This window comes from Ostrea edulis, chromosome 6 (genome assembly GCF_947568905.1).
Source record: "Ostrea edulis chromosome 6, xbOstEdul1.1, whole genome shotgun sequence".
NCBI classification, from domain to species: domain Eukaryota; kingdom Metazoa; phylum Mollusca; class Bivalvia; order Ostreida; family Ostreidae; genus Ostrea; species Ostrea edulis.
This window is the reverse complement of record NC_079169.1, coordinates 50,370,425-50,394,860: the sequence shown is the minus strand read 5'-3', so window position 1 is coordinate 50,394,860 and position 24,436 is coordinate 50,370,425. Positions and strand designations below refer to the sequence as shown.

Here is a 24,436-nt window from a genome sequence, read left to right as displayed (position 1 = left end):
AAGATATGCAGTCATTTTATGATTATTTGCAATAATGATTGAGATCAATTATAAGCCAAGTACAAAACACACAGTTTAGTAAATTACAAATCACTTGCGACACGTAAACAGAAATTTTCTATGGGTACACGAATGACATGATTACCTCGTCTCATCACAAAATTAAACCTGAAAATGGTGTGACTGGTACTTCCAAGGAATAGAATCCTGTTGCAGTGTATCGTTTGATTTATTGTCATCAGAGAAGGAAGCCAGAAAATGTTGTTATGGGCACAGAGTTGGAATAATATCCTTTTCCGCGGTGTCGTCTGATCCAAACTCTGTCTCCTTTGTTTAACCTAAGGACGGCCAGGTTTGTTCCCGTCATGTACTGTGCAGTATTATGTGACATTGATCTAACTTTTGAGACTTCATTAAGAACAATATCTAAGTATAGATAATTACCACCGTACACATTAACATTGACAAAGAACACGTATGTCCCGTCCGTGGGTGAGGTAAAGATTCCGGTGCTGGGATTATATCCATTCCCACCATTATAAACAACGTGAGGAAACACCAAGGTACTACCAGACCAGGAAGAATCGGAGCTCGTCACGCCCACAGTAAATCCTACAGGAGCTGCTTTCCCTGTGAATAATCAGATACACACATAAAGCAGAATAAAACTCAAGAGTTCCTACATACATGGGAATTTGAGTAATATACTAAGGGGCAAGAATACAAACCCGAGTCAGCTCCTATATCGTAAAACTCTAATAATCGATAATAAACTCTAATCACCGATAATAAACTCTAATCATCGATGATAAACTCTAACTATCGATAATATACTCTAGTCATCGATAACAATCTCTGATCATCGATAACAAACTAAACTTAAATCAGCCATGATAAACTCTAATCATCGACAGTGAACCCTAATCATCAATAAGAAACTAAATACTCATCTAAGTATATTTTGAGTCCTCGTATTTAATAATTCGCACACCCGTTTTGTAAATCATAAGCGCATACAATTGCAGAACGATATCATGAATAAGACGCGGATCGAGGAGCCGATTTAATTCAGATTGTGTGAACAATAGGAAGACTAGCGTCGTCAACCCCTTACGAAGAGGAAAAACCAACGAATAAGAGACGAACGAACCAAAATCATCATGAAATGATCAAAACTTATCACGTCACAATGATAAACAGAAAATTAGACCTTTGATTCTTTTATCATTTAATATTTATTTTACATGTATATTCATCACATGTCACCCTTCCCACGACGAACCAGAAATCACAGTAACAAACAGAACGACATACGTAAAGAATTAAAAAAAAAAAAAAAGAGTAGTCAAAGTTAGTTCAGTTTCTTTAAGGTGATTTAAACAAGATTTTCAACATTTCGTTCATATTTATGCTTTGAAAATCAGACTCTAGAAATTCTAAAACTCGAATGTAGCTGCCACTGGTACATGTATGGGACTGGTCAAGAAAACAAACTTGTGATCAATGTGATTACCAAATTTGATCAAAACATTAAGGTGAGAATGAAGATTTGATTCCGATAGTAGGCAGTGTTGTCCTGAAGGTCATCATTCACCCAGATAGAGATAGAGGTTTGCAACGATAATAGACAAAAACTATGAACCAATTAATGAAAGGTGATGATAACGAATAGTGATCAATCTCATAACTCCTTAAGGAATACAAAATAGAGAGTTGGGCAAACACCGGCCCCTGGATATACCAGAGGTGGGATCAGGTTCCTAGGAGGAGTAAGCATCCCCTGACGACCGGTCACGTCCGCCGTGAGTCTTATGTCAAGAAAACGGAGTAAGCCGTAGTCAATCAGTAATGCATAACGTTGGAGCCAAAACATGAAAAGGGTGCATGACCGCTCATTAACCATAAGACTCCCAAAATGAGTGGTGGGTGGGGACCATACTAGTAGTTCGTATGTTTAAAAATTTGGTATGTTTGCAGAAACCAAATGTCGAACTTCAGAGAAAAACACTTGGTGGTCGGTTAATTTTCTCTGACCTCTTCAAAGGAATGTATTTGTATGGTATTGACTTACCACAACTATTCAAGGTCATATTCAGTCTGAAAACCTCCAGGGACGACACAGCAGACGACAACTTCAACTGATCATTCTGGGATTGTTCAACTTCCGCTTTGAGACCATAAATAGTTTTGTTAATGTCATCTGAAAATGAATACACAGAGAGATTTCAGCATGATCCTTTCATAATTCACAATCAAATTTTTGAATCCAAATTAATATTGGAACATACTTGACATTATTTCCATCATTCTGTAGTGATGACACTACAGAATAGTGTCACGTGACGTGACGAGCAGGTAGAGGACGCACTTTTTACCTGCTCCGAAAATTGACCGATATTTGTCTTTTCTACGGCAAATTTGTACATATTTGTGAGTATTTTGGATTTATAAACTTGTTGTTCCGTGTGATTTGTAGCGGAAAGTTGGAAATTTGTATATATATGTGAATGTTTGATACATTTTCGTTAAGGAGGTATGCTACACCAGAGAAATTTGATGCAGATGAAAAGTGGAGGATATGTACAACAATATTTTGAAGTTGACAATTTTCAAATTTACTTTATTTTGTCAAAAATACAATTTTAGTAGAAGGTAATCTGAAATTTTTTAAAACCCCTGCTGGACTCAAACCTACGACCTACAGTTCAGCAGTCACTATTCTTACCTACTGAGCTACCTGGCTAGGTATTTAAATGGAAAAGGAAAAGTCAAATATTGCTGATATCGATTTTTTCATCCATGTTTTTAAAGAAAGTCAGCCATTATGACGATGTAGAGTACTAAATTAATTCCATTGTTTGATTTGTTTACTGTGGACTTGAAGAGCAGGTAAGCGACTATCGGTGACTATCGATGATCTGTGTTCACTCAGAGAATTCACTTGACTGTCAATTTTTGCACCAAATCGCCGATAATAATGCCGACAATGGAACCTGAGAAAACTGGGAAACAGCCTGGAATGCAATTTTCAACGACTAAACCTGTATATATTAAAAACTCAGAAATACAGTTTGACAAAGTCAACAAGATTTGTGACTTTGAAATATATGAAGCCCTATATCAGAAGGTTGAAAATGACATACACTGTATCCAGTTAGAGCGAGAACTATGGAGAGTTTACCTTACAACCAAGGAAAGCAGATCAGTACTGGTAGTCGAAGGATTTGAGATCAGAAACATATCTGTCCAAGTATATGACTCAAACCCATATTCAACTGGAGCGACTGGTCCAAATGACAAGGTACTCAAGATAACAATATGTGGGTTACTTCTATCGGTAGACGACAGCGCAGTTTCTGAAATGCTTCGCAACTTTGATGTAAACATTAGAAGTGACATAAAATACGAGAACATTAGACACCCTGTTACACACCGTATGACCAATGTTCTTAACGGCAATATATTTCTTTATATTGACCCGCTTCCCCAAGCACAATCTCTCCCGAGAAACGCAGTTTGTGCGAAATTGAAATGCAGAATATACCACCAGAACCAATTTCAATCTGATTCCAAACTACAGTGCTACAACTGCTGGGAACCTGGTCATTGGAAACAGCAGTGTAAGAATGAACAAGCTGTGTTTGTGAAACACAAATGCCCCCGATAATGGCCAATTCCGAAGATGGCCAAGGTCACAAGGGCAAATATCTTGGTACCAGTAGAAAGATCTTGTCAAAAGAAATGATCATGTACAATATGAAAGCTCTAATATTTACCATTTAGAAGTTATGACCAATGTAAAAACAAAATTAAAAGTAGGTTAAATATCAAGGTCAAAAGGTTCAATACCCATGGAAAGGTCTTGTCACAAGGAATACTCATGTGAAATATCAAAACTCTATCACTTACTGTTCAAAAGTTATTAGCAAGGTTAAAGTTTTCAAAAATTAGGTCAAACTCCAAGGTCAAGGTCACGGGGTCAAAAATGTTGGTACCCACGGAAAGGTCTTGTCACAAGAAATACTCATGTGAAATATCAAAGCTCTATCACTTACTGTTCAAAAGTTATTAGCAAAGTTAAAGTTTCAGACAGAATTACAGAATGACAGAATTACAGAATGACAGACAGGACAAAAACAATATGCCCCCAAATCTTCGATCTCGGGAGCATAAAAATTGTGTAGAGTGTGCAAAGAACCCGGACACGCTCCTGGATCCACATAATGCAATACTACGTAGATACATCAGAATCCAGCGATATTGTGGTCTTTCAGGAAAAATCTAATCCACTTTCCAACTTTTATCCCTGTGATCTTAACGTTTTTGGTGCACAGCATAAATCTGCTGAGCACGCGTACCAGTTGACCAAAGCAATTCGTGCTGGCGATCTGTATGCGGCCAATAAGGTGAGAGAGGCAATACAATTCCAGATCCACAAGGGTGGAGCAAAGAGAAGGAACTAGTAATGGAGGAAATTGTGTCCACCAAAGCGGAACAGATTCCGGAAGTTAAGATCAAGCTAGAGAACTCCAACAACAGAACCATATTTGCCGAGGGAACCTATGACATGCAGTGGGGAACAGGATTGGATAGTGAGGCTACTCTGCATACCGACAACAAGAAATGGCCCGGCGAAAACAAACTTGGAAAAATCTACAAAAAATTAGCGTCCAAATACGCCAGAAAAACCAGAAATGCATCTCTTTCACGGAAAGGGACGGGGACGGGGAGTGAAAATCAATCAAACATTGAAGTATTTCTCAAGGATCTGAAAAAGGCTGGCAAGAAAAATAGCAAAAGTGATGTGGATAAGTAAGTAAACGCCCTGCCAAACTCAATATTATATGGACAAATACTGTTACTACTTTAAAACTTTACTCTCTAAATGTAAGAGGCTTAAATACTTATAAAAAGAGAACAGTGTTATTTGATTGGTTGAGAGATGTTAAATATGATGTGATATTCTTACAAGAAACTCATTTTATTAAGGATCATGAAGCTGTTTATAATTCAAGATGGTTTGGAAAACTGATACACTGCTTTTCAGATTCAGTGTATAGCAGAGGTGTATCAATTTTGTTCAGAAAAAATAGTAAAATAGAAATATTAAATCAGTGTAGATCTCTTGATGGTCGAAGACTGTTGATCAATATCAGATACGATGATAAGATTTTGACTTTGGTGAATATTTATGCACCAAATAACGAAAGAAACAGAACAGATTTTTTCAAGAGAGTGAATACTTGGATAAGTCAAAATGCTATGAATTTAAATAATATGATTTTATGTGGGGATTTTAACTTTCAGTTAGATGATAATAACAGTGACAAAAGTGCAGGTACTTTAAATAAAATTTTGAAAACTGTAGACTTGAAAGACTGTTGGATATATATTGGAAAAAAACTACAAACAAGGTTTAACATGGTGTAATGGAAATAATATTCCCCAAAGCAGAATAGATTATGTATGTTTTTTTTGAGAACAACTAGATTTTCCCCTAAATGACATTTTTTTTAAGTAAAGCACCAAAGGTTGATAATGCGAGATTTTCAGATCATTTAGGTATATTTTTTGAACTCAGTACAATTGAAAACTCAAGAGGTGCTGGTTACTGGAAGCTAAATACATTGCTGTTACAAGACAAAACATTCTGTAAGAAACTGAAAATGTATATACGTGAAGAAATACATACACTTGAAATAGAAGATCCGATACGTAAATGGGAGCACACAAAAATTAGTGTAAAAAACTTCTATGTAAATTACTCAAAACAGATATCTAAACACAAGAAAAATCGAATAAACTTTATTGAATTGCAAATAAAACAATTAGAATCAAAAGACTTTTCTGAGATGAATATGAATTATAAACGATTGTTAGAAAAAGAAATTGACGATTATTATGCCAAGAAATGTAGTGGAGCTTATATACGATCAAGATCGATATGGATAGAAAAAGGAGAAAAAAGTTCATCATATATTTTAAATCTTGAAAGAAAGCAACAATCTAACAATACAATAAATAAAGTAAAAGATGAAAATCAATTGGAATATACAGATAATAACGAAATCATGGATTGTCTCATAAACTTCTACAAAACACTCTATTAAGCAAAGCTAAGTCTGAACAAGATATCCAATCAAACCTTAGTAATATTAATTGTAAGAAAATTACTGAAATTGAAAAGAAAGAATGTGAAGAAATACCTACAATGCAAGAATGTCAAATGGCTGTTGAACATATGAAAAATAATAAATCTCCTGGACAAGATGGGTTAACGGCTGAATTATATAAAGTGTTTTGGCACGATTTAAAAGACTTGTTTTATGCAGAATAGCCCCATCTTTTTTGCCATTTGTACTCCATTATTATATTGTTAATGTTTTCATATCCATAATTGTGTGATTTGCTAGTCTAGATAAGATAAATGTTACTTTAAATCCAACAAGTATGACATTTATATTTTGAATATTGTGATTTTGTTTGGCATTTGTAATAAATGCTAATTTCAACACAATCTGACTTAGTACTTATTTAGTAAAACTTAGCAAAAAACATAGCAGAGTAGACTTATGGAGATGTTTAGGGAGGAAAACATAAGGTAGATATAAAGAGGAAGGTATAAAGACTTATATCATGCATCTCTTCTTAAAAGCATCCAAATTGGAATACTACCATTTTCACAACGAAATGCAGTAATCTCTTTAATTCATAAAAAAGGAGAAAAAGACTATTTAAAAAACTACAGGCCTTTAAGTCTAACCAATGTGGATTATAAAATATTTGCACATGTTTTGGCCAGACGCTTAAAAAAATTGCAGGTAAAATTATCGGATGTGAACAAAGTGGATACATTAAAGGTCGATATATAGGCGAAAACGCTCGATTGATTCTGGATATCTTCGAATACTATTCACAAAAAAATCTAGATGGAATATTACTCTTCCTTGATTTTGAAAAAGCTTTCGATTCAGTTGAATATAATTTTATGTTTAAAACTTTAGATAAATTTTACTTTGGACCAAAATTCATTGGAATGATAAAAATACTTTACAATAAACCTATGTTTAAAATAAAAAATAATGGGTGGATCTCAAAACCATGTACAATGCAAAGAGGAATTCGCCAAGGATGTCCTGTATCTGCATTATTATTCATTTTTGTATTAGAAGTTTTAGCTATTCAGATAAGAAACGACAATGATATCAAAGGGCTTTCATTTCAGAAAAATAAGAATAACAATGATAGCATAAAAATATTTCAATATGCAGACGACTGGACGAATTTGTTACAAGATAGAAACTCTTTATCAAAAATATTGAAAACAATTTCAGCATTTTCGAAAGTTGCCGGACCTAATCTTAATTTAGAAAAAACTGAATGTTTATTAACGGGTTCATTTGTAAATACGTATGTCAATGAACAATACAAAAATGGTATCAAAATCACGAAAACTTGTATAAAATCTCTTGGAATCTACCTAGGACATGGTGAAATTGAATGTTACGAAAAAAACTGGATAAGCAAACTTGAAAAACTGGAAAAAATACCTAGTGTGTGGAAAAGACGAAATCTGACAATGTTTGGGAAATGCACAATAGTAAATACTCTAGCTATCTCTAAAATACTATATAATGCTTCCATCATACAAAACCCAGATGGTGACTTTTTCAAAACCGTTTCAAAACTTGTATATAACTTTATTTGGAAAAAAAGGGATAAGATTAAGAGAAATACTTTGATTGGTAAGGTTGAATATGGAGATATCGGAATTGTTGATGTTGAAAGCAAATTCTATGCTGCAAAAGCCTCGTGGATAAGCAGAATGATAGATTTAAAAAAGTGTTACATATAGAACACTAAGTGATATTTTACAACAACACAATATTTCTGTATTTGATATAATTAAGACTAATGAGTATAAATTTAATAAATCAAATTGTTTTGAAATGTTAGATCTTCCTCAGTTCTACGGAAATGTCCTTTCCGCATTCAATAGATGTAAAAAGCAAAAAACCATTGATAGTTTAAAAAGAGATGAATTTCTAAGTGAATTTTTATGGAGCAATACACTTTTTCAATATAATTCAAACCCCTGTGTTTTAAAAACTGGATACAGGGCGGTATCTTATACGCCAGAGATATTTTTGATGAGTCGGGAGAAATGTACGACATTTTGTATTTTTCAAACAAGGTTTTTAAAAAGAACAATCTCTTATGTGAATATTATATGCTTAAAAAGGCTGTTAAGGCAAACCAAAAGAAAGTCGATTGTCCCTATACACATTATGTGACAGTAAAACAAGATGTCAATTTTCTATTTAAAAATAATGTTGTAAAATCTATAAATGATGTAAAAAGCAATTCTTATTACTCAATGCTTCTTAATATGAAATTTCAAAAACTTTGAATGAAAATAAATGGAAAAGAGAATTCAATGTTACAGAGGACTGTATTTGGAAATACATATATACAAATAAAATAACTAGAATGACTGAAAAAAGAATATCTGAATTCAACTATAAATTATTACATGGTATTTTGAATAACAATGTTTTTGTGAGCAAGTGGAACAAAGATGTATCACCTTTGTGTGAAGTTTGTAAAATTGAAGAAGACACAAAACATCTTTTGTATGATTGTAATGTTACCAAACCTATTTGGCATAAAATCAGCTCTTTTCTTAATTTAATTGATATTACTTGGAAAATCATTGTACTTGGATTCTATCATGAAACCAATGAAAAAATCTTGTTTTTCAATAATCTAATAGCCTTTATACGTTTATTATGTACAGATATAAGATGAAAAATGAATCAATGTCAGAAAGAAATCTCCGACAAAAGTTAAAATGTGAGCTTTTTACACAAAATGCTGTCCTTAAAAAACATTGGTTAAATCAAAAATGACATTTATTATATGATAGGAGACGGTAATCCTGCTCAGTACGAGAGGAACCGCAGGTTCAGACATTTGGTTTATGTGGTTACTCTTTGTAATGTATATGTAAATTTTGATCCCTTGTCATATGGTGTATGTGTGTGTGTATGTATGAATATGTGTGTGTGTATATGTGTATGTATGTATGTATGTATATATATATATATATATATATATATATATATATATATATATATAATATTGATATGATAAAATTATGCATTATGAAATGAAATTTCATGATTTTTCTGATGTATGAAATGAATTACGATTATTGCGATGTATATGATTTTTTTCTGATATATGGTGATTTTTGAAATGATTTTTCTGATGCATGATGATATGCATTATAATATGCATTGCGATTGTTATGATATATGCATTATGAAATGAAATTTTCTGAATTTTCTGATGTATGATATGCATTGTTATTTTTGTGATGTATGCATGCATTATGAAATGAGCATTTTAATAAAAGAAAAATATATATATATGGACTGACCTCTTCAAAGGAATGTATTTGTATGGTATTGACTTACCACAACTATTCAAGGTCATATTCAGTCTGAAAACCTCCAGGGATGACACAGCAGACGACAACTTCAACTGATCATTCTGGGATTGTTCAACTTCCGCTTTGAGACCATAAATAGTTTTGTTAATGTCATCTGAAAATGAATACACAGAGAGATTTCAGCATGATCCTTTCATAATTCACAGTCAAATTTTTGAATTCAAATTAATATTGGAACATACTTGACATCATTTCCATTATTCTGTAGTGATGATTTTCTAAAACAGAGAAATTCCTTGATAATTGCTCATGGTAACTGTTAGAGAGAAGAAGATTTTCCCTCCCCATGTCAAGTGATTCATTAAGTCTTTCGGACATAATTTTTAACTTGTTCTCTACAAGATTTGGAATAGATCTATCCAAATCCAAAAAGTGCTTGTTCAGATCTAAAAGCGTTACAGATAAATGGCGAACTTCAATTTTCACGTCTTCCAATACGTTTGATGTGTTCCTCTCAAATAATTGTCGTTTTGTATCTAATTCGTTTTCATATTCAGTGCGGTTGTTTGCGACTTTTGTGAAATTGCTTTCAATCGTTTTGAACCTGTCCTCAATATCGGCGAATTCCAGCTGAAATTTCAGAACCTGTTCCTTTACATTCTTACTCTCCGTTTTCAGAGTTTGGACCTCTCGTTTTAAGAGAAGGATTTCTTCCTCTGCGTCCTGATATCTTCTGTCCGTGACCCCCATGTTTTGTTTTAAATCCACCATATCTTTCATAAGATCGTGGACGTTTTTAACCAGCGCTATTCTGATCAGTGTCTCCTGGTTTAGTAATTGTCTGAAGACGTCGGTGTTTTTGTTAACAAAGTCATTCTCTGCCAGACTAGTAGTGTTGAGTATTTCATCATCAGTCAGGGGAGACAATCGACCGTTAACTGTAACACACAGGCAACAAAATATCCAAAGCAGCATCCTTACGATTTAAATCAAATGTTGAGTCGCTTGATGTTTATATAAAGTCCTTAATTTAGCTAACAGACCGATAATTCGTGTGTTTCCCCAAGTGGTAGTGGTCTCTATTGCGTATGAAAATTAATCCACATCTCTTCATTACGGCTTGATGGATGAATTCATTGATTTGTGTACACTCTAATATCAGTTATACATTTCATCGAAGTATGATATTTTCGTGTAACAAACACTTCACTAAAATTCAAGCTCCAAAATGTCGTGGGATCTTAGGACGGTCATGATAACGAAGAAATTTGCGGTTTACCACAGTTGCCTTAATATTGAGAGGTGGTCATTATGGTAGTAAGTGTCAACTAAGTATTTCCTGCAATACTGCGTTGTTAAATCGCTGACATTACTAGTAGTTAATAATTGAATTAATTTAAAAACATTCGGTCTAGGTTAATAATACCCCCCCCCCTTTTTTTTCTCTCTCGTAAATTGACTAACTGCAACTGTACATGTAATTTCAAAATGTGAAAAACTGACCAGTACAACAAAGGCCTTTGTTTTTGTTTGTTTCATGTCCCTGCGAGAGTCCTCCTCCATGTCAAGACGTCCCTAGATGTAAATAAAGTACCACGTACACATGCTTAGCACTCAAATGCCGTAACAACGAGCGTGCAAACGCCTGCCTTAATACGGGACCTCCGTGTTAGCTCACCTGACTTTTCCTGATCGACTTTTGTTTGTCGTCCATCTGTCCGTTCGTCTGTACACTTTTCACACACACATATATATATATATATATATATATATATATAACATAATATATTATAAACATATTTCTTTATTTTTAAAGGGGCATTAGCTGTCATTTTGTCATGAAAAATTGAATTCGATGAAAATTGTCCCATCTTATACATTTCCGTAATAAAACCAGTATATAATTATTTCAAACACATTTTTTAAAAACAGGCACATGATTATATAATGTTTTGGTGATTAAATGATTATTGTATTGCAAGACAACAATTCCTTCTTATATATTTCTTTACACTAAAAGCAGTTAGCACACGTAGTTTTCACAGGCACCTGAAGTATGGATATTACTACACACACACACACACACACACACACACACCCTTTCATAATTTTTTTTCTGGTGGCAATAATATCTCTAAAATGTATGAATTCCCAGTCTATCTCACCCCTCTTTCGATTCATGTAATCGTTCCACGCTTTTTGTAAGCTTTAGAGATTGGCCTTCTACCAGTATAATAAAATACACAAGGTCAGAAACGAAAATTTGTAAACAAACAGTCCCTGTCACTGTCGCCGAACAAATTTTTAAAATTGAACAAGCAAATAAAAAAATCTGAGAGCGTGTTTTATAATTTTCTTTGCGTTAATATCATTTGTATTACCTAAATTTTCATTTTCATTAAATAAAAGTTTAACACCTTTTGCGTATGATTTTAAGCAGTGGTGTATGTATTATTCGACGTCGCCAGATTATATTCTGTGATCATAGGGTCAATCAAACACCCAATGTATGGACAAAGATTTCGTATTATCTTTGTGTTTTTGATCTATTTTGGCACTAAAATATTCAAAAACTTTGGGAAAATATTCATCAAGCGATATTTGGATGTGGTATTCAGAAGAAGTTATCAGTATTCTCAAAATACATTCGGTATACATTTAATCAAAATGTTGGGAAATTAAACATTTTCTTTACATTATTATTGTAAACAGATTGTTAGAAATGTGTAAATATGTTTCTTTCCTTTTTTTGAATAGAAATGATGTGTTTATAGTAATGAAAGGAAAAATAAGAAACATACGTTACTTTCATTGTTTATTATAACAAAGAGCAATCCAGGTTTCAAAATATGTGTCTGTTATTTCTACAAGAATCATTAGCATTTATATAGGCCTTTCCGAAAACATGAGTTATCTCTCTTCGTATTCTTACATTTAGTGTGAATATGACAACTTCCGGGTAGTAACACAGTCAGACTGCGCATATATTATATATATAGTTATATTAGTATGGGCGCTGTTCAAAATCGAGAACAGATGCAATCATTTGTACGAGAGAGTAAGAAAATGTTAATGGAAAAAAAGAAAGAATTTCTTGATCGAGTCGGGAGTGATTTTCGGGGGGAGGGGGGATTTTAAAAATTAAATTGGAAATCACCCAGACATTCATTTGTTTACATATGTCTCCAATAACGACTGACATAATTATTTTGTAGGCAATTTTTTTTTATTATAGATATTTAAAACGTCGAGTGTCTGTGGTGAGAAGATCTTGCATACATGTAAAATGCCCCCCCCCCCCCTCTTTTCAAAATAAAAAAATCAATTAAATTAGGAAATCAACGCTTTCATTGTTTTATCAGGGCTAAATTTATTCCACCACCACCAATCGACTCTTTCAAAAATAAACCAGATTGCAATCATAGGGTAACTTTCTCCAAAGTACCTGAACGTGCAAATCATTTTGTACACTGCAGCATGAAGCTAGGATTGTTAATATCAACTGATATGTTTAAAATGCAGTAAAATAGGTAACTAAATAATATTTTTTATTAATTTTGTTGAATATTGCTAGACTGATATAAATTATTTTTCATAGACCTGTGTGATCCCGGGGGGAGGGGGTATTCTCAAATGTACTCTCTGGGGGATAGGTAAGTTCCCCCCCCCCCTAATACAATGCTTTTGACATCTCTGTATCTTCCCTCTTTTATTCGTTTTAGCCCCCTTGAAATCTACTTGATTATGTATAGGCACGTATCGTGTCATAAAAGAAATTGCAATGACAGATTTAGATACCCCCTTTAGCCACAAATTTACAAAATAATTTGAGTAAAACTCCAAATATTTTACTCAAAATGGCTGTATTTACAGGTACATACTCTTGCCGACTATAAATTCAGGGTGTTCAATTATACGTTATTTTATTTTCAAAGCATTACATGTCTAAATGTCAGTTTAAAGATGATTTGTGACGACGAATTTCTTTATGGTTATACTTGTATTTGAAACTGTATAAAATTTGTGGGCAGACAGCTGGAAATCTGTCAGTGGCCGGCCTCTGTTTCATTTACAAGTAGGCCTACAGGCTGGGTTAAATTTTACTCACCAATCGAAGGAGATGAACATTTTCAGAATCCAGATGTGTCAGTCCGACATACCTAGACGTACATCGTGGCAGAACTTTCATCGCTGAATGTACATGTACTACATTGATATTGAACAAGTAGCTTCTGATATTTTATTATAAATCTGACTGTGTTAAAACACGGGCTAAAGATCCTGAGGAAATGTATGCAATATATGATATATACTAATTTCAGTTAAAAAACACGTGAAATCCTGGAGGGAAAGGGGGTTAGTTAGAATAATCTTACTGCGTCTCGAGACAGGCCCGTCGTAGGAAATTACATCAGTTTAACGATAGAATATCCTATCGGAGAGGGGGGTGTCCTCCTCTACTTACAACATTAATTTTCTATTATTTTTACAGGCAAAGTTGGTTATTTTCACGTGTATGAAGTAAACCTATGCATTGAGATCTTTTATTAACGTTAACATATTTGTTGGCGTGATTACTGTAAAATTATACAGCAATATATATATGCGGCCTTCTGCACTGTTGATAATGACGCTTCTCGAATTATACTACCCGGAAGTCTTAACTACTGTTACGCAAGCGTACTACGTTCCGGATCAAGGAAAGATAACTCATGTTTTCGGATTGGCCTACCAATCTTTTACGTTTGTTTTAATCGCATAATTATTGCAAATTTACAAATTCAGAAGAAAAGACACATTTGGTAAATTTCTTTGCTTGTCTACGTTATATTTCTATTAAAATTGGTATATCCATTGAATTAAGTGATGTCGTTATAATTTTGCAACATCAATCGTTAAGAATAACTGATGATGACATCATTTTGGCTTAATATTTTCGTGGATGTACTGTTGTGTAAGTGTTGAAACGTACGTTACAAACATGTAATTATAGCGCTACTTCATTTACATACAAAAACGCTATTGTTCTATATCTATTGCTAGTCTTTTATTTTCACGTTTCATACATATTGAACTGTTCGAGAATATTTGTTAATCAATTTTATTTTCTGCCATTTCAAAGATATTGAAAGTGATATCTAGTCGTTTATTTTGCGTTCTTAAAATCTTATTGCTGACTTTTACAGTGGATAATTTCTTGTTGTGCTGATTAGATATTTTCTTTGAAAACCTGTATTTATTGTCTTTCGCAAATTAGAAAAATATATGCTCAGTCAATTCCAATACAAGTTATGGAATAATACATGGAAAATTAATGTTTATCTTACATATTATCATGTCAAGGAATCAGTAACGAAGGTTACATGTGAGAAAAATCTCGAAAAATATACCATACTTTGACCTTCTGTAAAAAAAAAAAAAAAAAAAAAAAAAAAAAAAAATCTGTCATAGATGTACTTAACTTGAAACAATTTGAGGTGAGTGTTCAACAGCTATTTACCATTGATAAACGCATGATACCATATATATTTTGAATGGTCGATAAACCATGATTTTGAAACCCTCAATTGCACGCTTTTATTGACTTTGGGTGAGAAATGACCTTCATCCATATTTATACTCTTACATGTATTGCGTATTTGTCATTTAAATATTTGTAGGATTACCCAGTTCTAAGAGCAAGCCTAATACATTTCATGTGTCAATACATTATACATGTAGTCTAAACATAATTTTTGAAATCGTGAAAATGAAATTGTTTGGTTTTTTTCCTCCTTAGTATCAGACTCAATGTATACGGTTACATGTTACGAGTGTATCAAATATTTAATATTCTATACTATTTCAGTCTAAAAGCTCTTATACTCGTATGTAGTATTTTCTACAACCAACAGTTGACAACTGTTCATAACTCTGACCGAAAAACAAAATATGGGACGTTTTATACGCAATAATAAAGTTCAACATAATTCGAAGTAAATATGCACCTGAAAACATTGATTCACCATTACAGCAATTTGCTACTTGAATACTTACATGTATCTACTCAAACTGTTTAACAGTTATTTACCTTGTTTGGCCTTAAAGTTTTTCTTTCAAAGCTTTGCAAAGTTCACAACGATTTTTCGTAAAAGGCGCCATGCCTGTCAACACCTTTCACTCAGAAAAACATACCAGTTATCGTTAGCAACGTTGACTATTAAAACACAGGTATTGCATGCTGTATTCGGCGTGTTTGTTGAGAGTCAACGGGTGTCCAGGTTGGAAACTTATTTCAAACTCGGCACATTGTAGTAAACAAATTTGACATAAAACAATTATGAAAACTAGAAGTGTGTTTCAATTAAGAAAAAAAAATCTAGATGGAAAACGTAATATGAAAAAAAATGTGTTCGTGAGGGATTCGAACCCGGTCGTTTTAAAAATGAAAACATCGTTACCTATAAAAGTCGATGACCTTTTCTTTTCTCTTTTATAAAAGTCGATTACCTTACCCACTGAACCACGTTGTAAACCATACATTACTAAAGGAAATTAACGTACAGGTGAAATTGAAAATAATATCAGTTAATTGAAGTCGTTTCGATTTTTTGAAATTTACAAAAAAAATGCCCTTGTGAAACAAAATTTCAAAGCGACAGTTTTTTAGTGGAAAACCTGAAGAACATGTTCATGCTAAATTCATTTTGTTTCAACGAGGCAGTTTTTCTGAAATTCGGGGATACCCCTCCATTTTAACGCTAAAAATCATATAAATCACTTATTGCTTGATTTAAACTCGAAATATTTTGGCTAATTTTTGTCAATACACGTCTTTTAAACTTATTTTGAAAAATGTTTGAATCAGGACATAAGTTCCAATTGGTTTTATCATATATTTTGATAACTTAATTTTATCGATCTATCATGCAACATGAGACGTGCAACACCTTCTTTCATTTTTTAACCCACTGCGACGCTTCACGATTATGGTGTAATCGAAGTCCAAAAATGTGATGACAATCTTTAGTAGAATATCTATCCAGCACCCCAGCAGAAAACAATCAAGGACTTTCGTAACTATTTCAGAGAGAACTGGTTAATGAAGTATTCGGTCCGTATGGCGTTCATTGGCCTGTTCTATCGTGTTATCAACTATCACTATGTGTACATGATAATTTATTCTGTGTAAGAAAACTGTCAAATATGCGATGTTCCCATGATAACGATTTCTTTTTAATAGTACCAAAATATCATTTTGATGAACCCCATATCAAGATACGACCAGTTCATGAGAGGTGAACGCACGGTGCTTGTTTATTTATTAAACTATAAATGGAAATCAGTATTCATACCGATACCTGTAAGACATTCATCGCGATATCTCTGTTATGGATCTCGTCAAAGGGAGAGGTGTGTGAGAGAATATACCCAATGTCATCAACGAGGAGAAACGAAACTTTTTCATTCAACATCTGAAGAAGTGAAAATTAGAAAAAGAATACAAAATGTAACCAAATGCAATGGACAATACATGTTTGAAACATACATTACTTTAACATCAGCAAATCTCGACTTCTCGAACTTTCTTATTAAGTGTTTGCAAACAAACTCGAAAATGAAATTTATTTCTATTAATGTATTAGAATTAATAATCTGCATCGATCTAGTGACTTTAATGAAATAATGGCAGTCTGTGAAAGAAATGATAATTATGGATACCTGTAAAATGCGAAACGAAACCGAAACGAAATCTGCCGAAACGAAACCTATCCAAATGAAACAGATTGTTGAACCGAATTATGTAATCAAAAATTGAATAGTATATCATATTAGAAGAATGCAATTCGGTAAGATCTATATACATGTACATATATTATTAAACATTATTATTGATACATAGAGCATGTATGCAGTAAGTCTAAAGATAACTCTATATACATATGTATTTAAGGTCTGGCTAAAACGGGAAATTGAAAACGGAAAATATTTTATGCAATAATATTATGAGAAGGTCAGCATTTTGTAAAAACAAAAGCTTGTGAACAGGGAAGCAGAAATTACAAAGAGAACAGGAAGACATACTCAGAATCCACCGTCTGATATACTTCATACAAATACACCATATCCACATGTATGCTTAGATTTTCTTTAGAGCAAAAAATACTGAAACATGTATTTTTGCCCAAAGGCGGATCCAAAGCCGGCGACTCCACCCCTGGTTTAGTGTGTTTCCCCAGACCTCCGACCTATGAGGCTGTAACCCTTCGTTCTGAATTTCTGGATCCAAAACTACTTGTACATGGTATTTAATCAACTACAGATATGTACTTTGTGCTTACTCACCTCTGTTCCAACTTTTAAAACTTCGTATCAGTCAAGCCGAAAGTACGAAAGCCAGCTAGGCTCATTTTGAAAAAGTAAACAATTATGTTAACTCGTTATGACGAGTTAATTATCTCGTTAGAACGAGTTAATCATCTCGTTATAACGAGTTAATTATCTCATTATAACGAGTTAATTATCTCGTTATAACAAGATAATTATCTAGTTGGTCGTTATATAGAGTTACTATCTTGTTACCTGTATAACGAGTTAGCTATCTCGTTAAAACGAATTAGTATCTCGTTGTTACGAGTTAGCTATCTCGTTATAACGAATTAGTATCTCGTTATATAGGGTTAACTATCTCGCTATAACGAGTTAGTATCTATGGAAATGTTATGGGCCTGTTCTTTCCAAAATTCAATCATAACGATTATGAATTATCAAAATCTGCAAAATCGAATTTATAAAATATCAGGCTTACAAATTATTTTATGATGACTACATGTATTTTATTCTTCGTGAAGATGACAAGAAAATGCTTATCTCTAGCTGCAAACAAATGAATAGGTGACGATATATTTTCTTCTATTCAACAAAAATTCTAAATTTACATTGATTACCTCTGGCCAAACTTTTCTCGTCTTCAAAAGGGGAACAGTATGATAAGGGTAAATTGATAACAAACATACTTTAAAAAGTGGTTGGTGTCCGGTTTTCAGGAGTGTTCGGTTTTGGAAGAATTTCTTTGTAAGGGAATGGTAATATTTCTGCCGGGACTTTGAAAATCGGCCGATATCCAGAGAGAACCGGTTTTCAGAGGGGCCGGTTTGGAGAAGTTTCACTGTAGTGAAAAAGTGAATGATGACTTACTTATGGCCTGTCAATACAACCTACATGTAGCTGCCATTGGGTCAAATCCTGTCTGACGTGTTTCATAACAATTGTTAGGCCATTCTTGACATAATGGTTTTGATTATGAGATTACTCCGTTTACCTGATCAACATAAAGGATTCACGGCGTATGTGACCGGTCGACAGGGAATGAAAAATCCTCCTAGGTACCTGATCCCACCTTTGGTTTATCCAGGGGTCCTTATTTGCCCAACTATCTATTTTGTATTGATTGTAGGCGTTATGAGATTAATCACTGTTCATTATCTTCACCTTTTCTTCATTTATCACTTTTATGAGTTTAAAATGTGGAAATGTACAAAATGATATTTTATATGCTTTGCTGTTTTTTCATTTTTTTCCTCCAGATTTTGATGTACCATATATATAAGATTTTCATGCGAATACTATATAATCATCACATGAAAAATGTCCGAATGTATTGAAAAAATATTATACAGACAATCCTGCATGAAATCGACAGGATTTTCACCCTCATGTTATTTGCATGATACGTGATTTTTTTTTTTTTGTACGATAACCGTACTATAGTCGCATGGCTTTTAACAAAATGGAACGTGTTTGTTTGAAAATGATATACGCTTCTTTTCCTTGGGTAGAGAAAAAAAAGAAGATCGCACTTGCTCTTTACTTGCATCGATTCCCTTAATTACAGCTTAATTTGGAACCAATTTTTAAAAGGAAATTTTATCATGCGCTCTAAAATTTGTTCCCTGTTTCCGACTAATGGCCGCAAAAATCCGTAGTACTGCTCTCCTAGATATGTGTATTTTGTGTGTTACAGATTTTTTTTTAAAAATCAGAATCGAATTCAAGTCATCGGAATAAAAAATGAATTAAGATAAAAGATAACTTTAACGTATATTGAAGCGTATCGTAGTTTGATTCAAGAACAAGTATCTTGTTTAACGTCCCTCTCGAGAATTTTTCACTCACATGGAAACGTCTCGTATCGTAGAAGTCTTATTTCAATTACATTGGTTTTAATCAACATGCATTTGGGTAGCAGTTTTTATAAATACATGTATACAATTTTGTAGTGAAAGATTTACCGGCCAAAATTCTTATCAATCATCTCTTCTTGTCACAATATTGAAATGGTTGGTTAGTTTTCTTACAGAAATGAAAAAATGAAAAGCCAAACATTGATATGATAAATGGGTACCATTATGAATCCGTTTCGCCAAGACATATGATTGATAATCAGGTAGATGTATAAATACCGACAGACAAGAATATTTGCGCATTTATGTTGCTTCTGCAGTCGGGATGAGACAACTGGCACTTCTGGTAACAATTATCTGCGCGGCACAGTTGGTGACGTCAGCAATCACTGCTAAAAAGGTAATGCTTATTTTCGTATGATTTTTATGGTGCATGATAAGCTCTGTTTTAATTTGAACTTTGCATTGAAATAATTTGATAAAGTTGTTTTTTTTGTTTTTTGTTTGGTTTAAATGGTTAATGCGAAAATAACCCATGAAGGATTGAGAGGTCGTTCTCAGTCTGGTGTAAAGATTATTATTTGGGGGTATCTTGAGAAAAATGAACACGTTCGAGTGAATGAATACCATGCCCTCTCATACACATCTACCGCCGATCAATCCAAGCACGGCTCGAAGCGGTGAAACCGAAGCACACCGCTACTGTGCGGTATAGATATTTTACGTTTTATATTTAACCGCGCCCGTCCCATTCAGAGGGGCTCGTCTTCCGAACTGTGGAAAAATAAGAATGTAAATCTTCAATACAATAACCTATGAAATTATTTTGATAAAGATGTCGACAGCTTTCGGTCGACATAATTATTATTTATTAATATTAATTATAATTACCAAAACCAGTATCAACTAATTTGATACTACACACAGGGTGGGGTATTTCATCAATGCATCTGTTACCAAAAACAAGTCGATCTTTATCAAAACGACAAATTTATTTTATAGAAGATTTATACTTTATACTCTTCATTATTTATTTTATTCTAAGACGAGCCCCTGTGATCCCATTAAAATATTCAAAAATACTAAAGGTAATTTAAACATGGTAAGATTTTAAAATTTTCTGTCTCAAATCATAATACACGTACCAATGAAACAATGAAAAATCAAAAGCTTATACATGTAAATACCTAAGAAATTTAGCTGTATATTTACATTCTACTTTCATTTATACTGGAATTCCTTTAACCGTTAAATTGATGTACTATTCCTATCGACATTCATAAGCACATTGAGAGCACGATAAAAAAAAAAACCAATCTCATGAAAGGCGAAGAAAACGAACAGTGATCAATCTCATAACACCCACAAGGAATACAAAATAAAGAGTTAGGCAAACACGGACCCCTGGATACACCAGAGGTGGGATCAGGTGCCTAGGAAAAGCATCCCCTGTCAACCAAACACACCCGCCGTGAGCCCCATATCTTGATCAGATAAACGGATTGATCCATAGTCAAAAAGAGTGTGCCAAAACACGGCCTAACAATCGGTATGAAACAAGTCAAACAACATTTGACCCAATGATAGGTTGTATTGGCAAACTAGATCGTTGTAATGACCATAGAATTTGCTAAATGCTGACTTTAAACGAGGCCGTTGAAACCCCTGTAACATCAACTTGTTTGTTAGTATAAACCTGCCTTGATTTGCAAACTGATTATACACAGAACAAGTTCTTGCACATCGAATAATTTGAGAGACCTAAACACCATATGCAGGTGATAATGGAATATTCCTTCATAAATATGAGAATTTGAAGAAGGGGAAGCTGAAGTGCTACCATTTTTTCTTAAAGTTGAAAGATGAACAAAATACACACAAAATGAACAGATTACTGGGATATATCGAATCGACATATGAATGAAATGATAATGTCGTCGATATATTTAAATGTCGAGTTGAAGGCCACAGAAATATATTTTCTTTTCTTCTGTAGAAGCTTTGGAATAAATTCTGCTTCATAAAAATACATAAAAACAGGTCAGCTAATACAGGAGTATGATTTATGCCCATGGGAATTCCAGCAGACTGTTGGAAGACCTGATCACTAAAGGCTACAAGATATTATCAGTGAGGAACTCCAGCACCTCCTTATTATCATCTTCAGAATACTTGTGCATAGAACAAGAGTGATGTTCAACAAACTAATTTTGTGAATGAGTAATCACTAGATATGATACGGATGTATATTTAATTGCACGGTTTTTTTTTTTTTTTTTGTTTTTTTTTTTTTTATTTGTTCATTTTTTTTTTTTGGCATGCTGTTTTTAGCTATAATAGCTCTAAAACTTCATTGTTATTTCGGATTTCAAACATTTCGGTTGAGCATCACTGAAGAGACATTATTTGTCGAAATGCGCATCTGGTGCATCAAAATTGGTACCGTATAAGTTTTACATTATGACCCCTGGGTCGAGGCCTCTGCTGGTGGACTGTTAGTCCCCGAGGGTCTCTACTAGCTTGAAAATATGGATGTATATTTAATTGCTGTTATAAAATTTAGAAATTCATTTCAAAATTAAGGATTATCTCCCTTATGCATAGCTCTTATCCTTAGACGAATTTGACTCCACTTTTTTGGCACGCTGTTTTTGGCTATAATAGCTCTAAAACTTCATTGTTATTTCGAATTTCAAACATTTCTGTTGAGCATCACTGAAGAGACATTATTTGTCGAAATGCGCATCTGGTGCATCAAAATTGGTATCGTATAAGTTTTACAGTATGAATATATGCCCCTTTTTCCATTTTTGCTGATAATGCAACTGTCTATGACGTCACAAAGTCTAGTCTTTAATTCACCGCGAGTAATGATCGTGTTAATTAAGTGTTGAAATGCGATACGTTTTGATGTTGTTTTGAGAAAAGTTTTGTGATTTTAAATTCACGAAAACTTCTTTCGAATTTTCCAGAATCTACATTTGATTTACACCATTTCTGGCATATGTTGTGGCATAGTATGTTTCTCGTATCTATGCTTGTAGGGTTTTTTGTGAAATTTAGGAATCCAGTATAGGTACGACAAATTCATCCGTCCCATGGATTGCGATAAATGTGAAAACTTAACCATGATTGTGAAGAATTTTTCATTCTTTGAAAATCTATCTATCTATCTTACCTTATTTTTGCCAACAAAAATAGGAAGCAGGAAACTGAATATTGAATTAACAAACTGTATTATCTCCCCTATTTACCTAAGAAACCCCACCTACTGGCTCTACACAGACACATAGGCCGCCTCGTCACTAATTTAGCTTTACGTCATCTTTTGTAGCCTGCACAATCAGAGAAAAGACGGCAATATCTAGGAGCAGCCGAGTTTCTGAAGGCACTCGAAGATAAACGTCATATATTCAGCCCCAATGACAGGAGTCGGGCAGAAATAGTGAGAAAGGAAACCAATCCTTGTTCTGGGAATGGCGTGTGTTGGTGTATCAATGGGGAGAGAGAGAACACGTGCGAAGCATTTGGTAATCAATCAATCTTGAAATGTTTTATTTTCTTGCGATACAGAGTAAAGCACTGAAAAGAATATTAATAAATATGACAAAATAAAAGCAAATTATCTCCATGATAATTCTTATAAATTTACATAATCTAACATAATCAGTGTGTTACTGTTATTCACATTAGATAGTTGATTACATTGATGAATGTTAGAATTTGTGTAATGACGCTTACGCTTGCCTTAATAAGACAAGTTTGGTAAAAAAAAAAAATCAATGTTTTGATTCAAGACATTCACTGTGATAAGCGAATTACCTTTTGGGATTTTCTTTCATATAAATAATAGTGCGGAGCAATTTATTCAATGCATATAAATACGCTTCATTTATCCAGACGCTTCATTAATTCGAACGATATGAGTGATTGGATTAATAAGGCCTGACTGTATATACACTACAATCATATTAATATCTGATTATCAACAATCTTTACTACTAAAACTTAATCCACTGATTAATTATTGTAAAAAATGGTGTTTGGATATCAATGTAAATAAAACAAAAATAATTATTTTTAATAAACGTGGATACCTAATAACAAAAAAAAATTCTACTGAAAATACAGATTTAGAATGTGTAAAACATTACCAATATTTGGGTATAATACTCTCATCTTCTGGTTCTTTCAAAGAGGCAAAATCTTATTTATATAAAAAAAAAAAAGCATTGAAATCCTTATCTAAAATATACAGAGATATCAAGCATACAGATCCACCTATCAAAACATTACTATATTTATTTGATCACTTATTTAAGCCAATTGTGACCTATGGTTACGAAATATGGGGTACATTCTCAACCACATTGCAAAATAAAGACACAGACCTTTATCAAACTGTCAAAGATTGGGAGATTGAAACACTACATATAAAATTCTATAACTTTATAACTGGAGCGGGAAAGAAAAGCACAAATATTGCAATTTTATCAGAATTTGGCACACTACCAATTTCCTATTCAGTTCTTATAGCTACTTTCTCTTATTGGCAGAAACTTGAAAATATGCCTGAAAATACTTTATCATACAGTGCATACAAGGAAAGTATGACTTTGGACAAGTCAAATGTAAATAGCTGATTAATAAATGTTACCTATTTATCTAACAAATTAGGTATATTGTGGTCCAATTGTAAATCAATGAAAATATCAACTTTCAAAAGATATTTCAAAAATAAAAATACGAGAAAGAATTTTTTGGAATATTGGTTTAAGATAAGAGAGAAAGGCTGCATCACTGGTAAATTGACCATATA

At 33.3% G+C, this 24,436-nt stretch overlaps 1 protein-coding gene across 1 annotated transcript; it reads right to left on the bottom strand.

The window, feature by feature from the left end:
- Positions 1–11,157, bottom strand: LOC125683782 (uncharacterized). The gene is made up of 4 exons (XM_048925241.2): positions 9,697–11,157; positions 9,480–9,608; positions 2,072–2,200; positions 1–630 (listed from the first exon to the last, which is right to left on the bottom strand). The coding sequence occupies exons 1-4, from the start codon at positions 10,427–10,429 to the stop codon at positions 239–241; spliced, it is 1,383 nt and encodes a 460-aa protein (XP_048781198.1). The 5' UTR covers positions 10,430–11,157; the 3' UTR covers positions 1–238.
- Between the last annotated feature and the right edge of the window lie 13,279 nt (positions 11,158–24,436).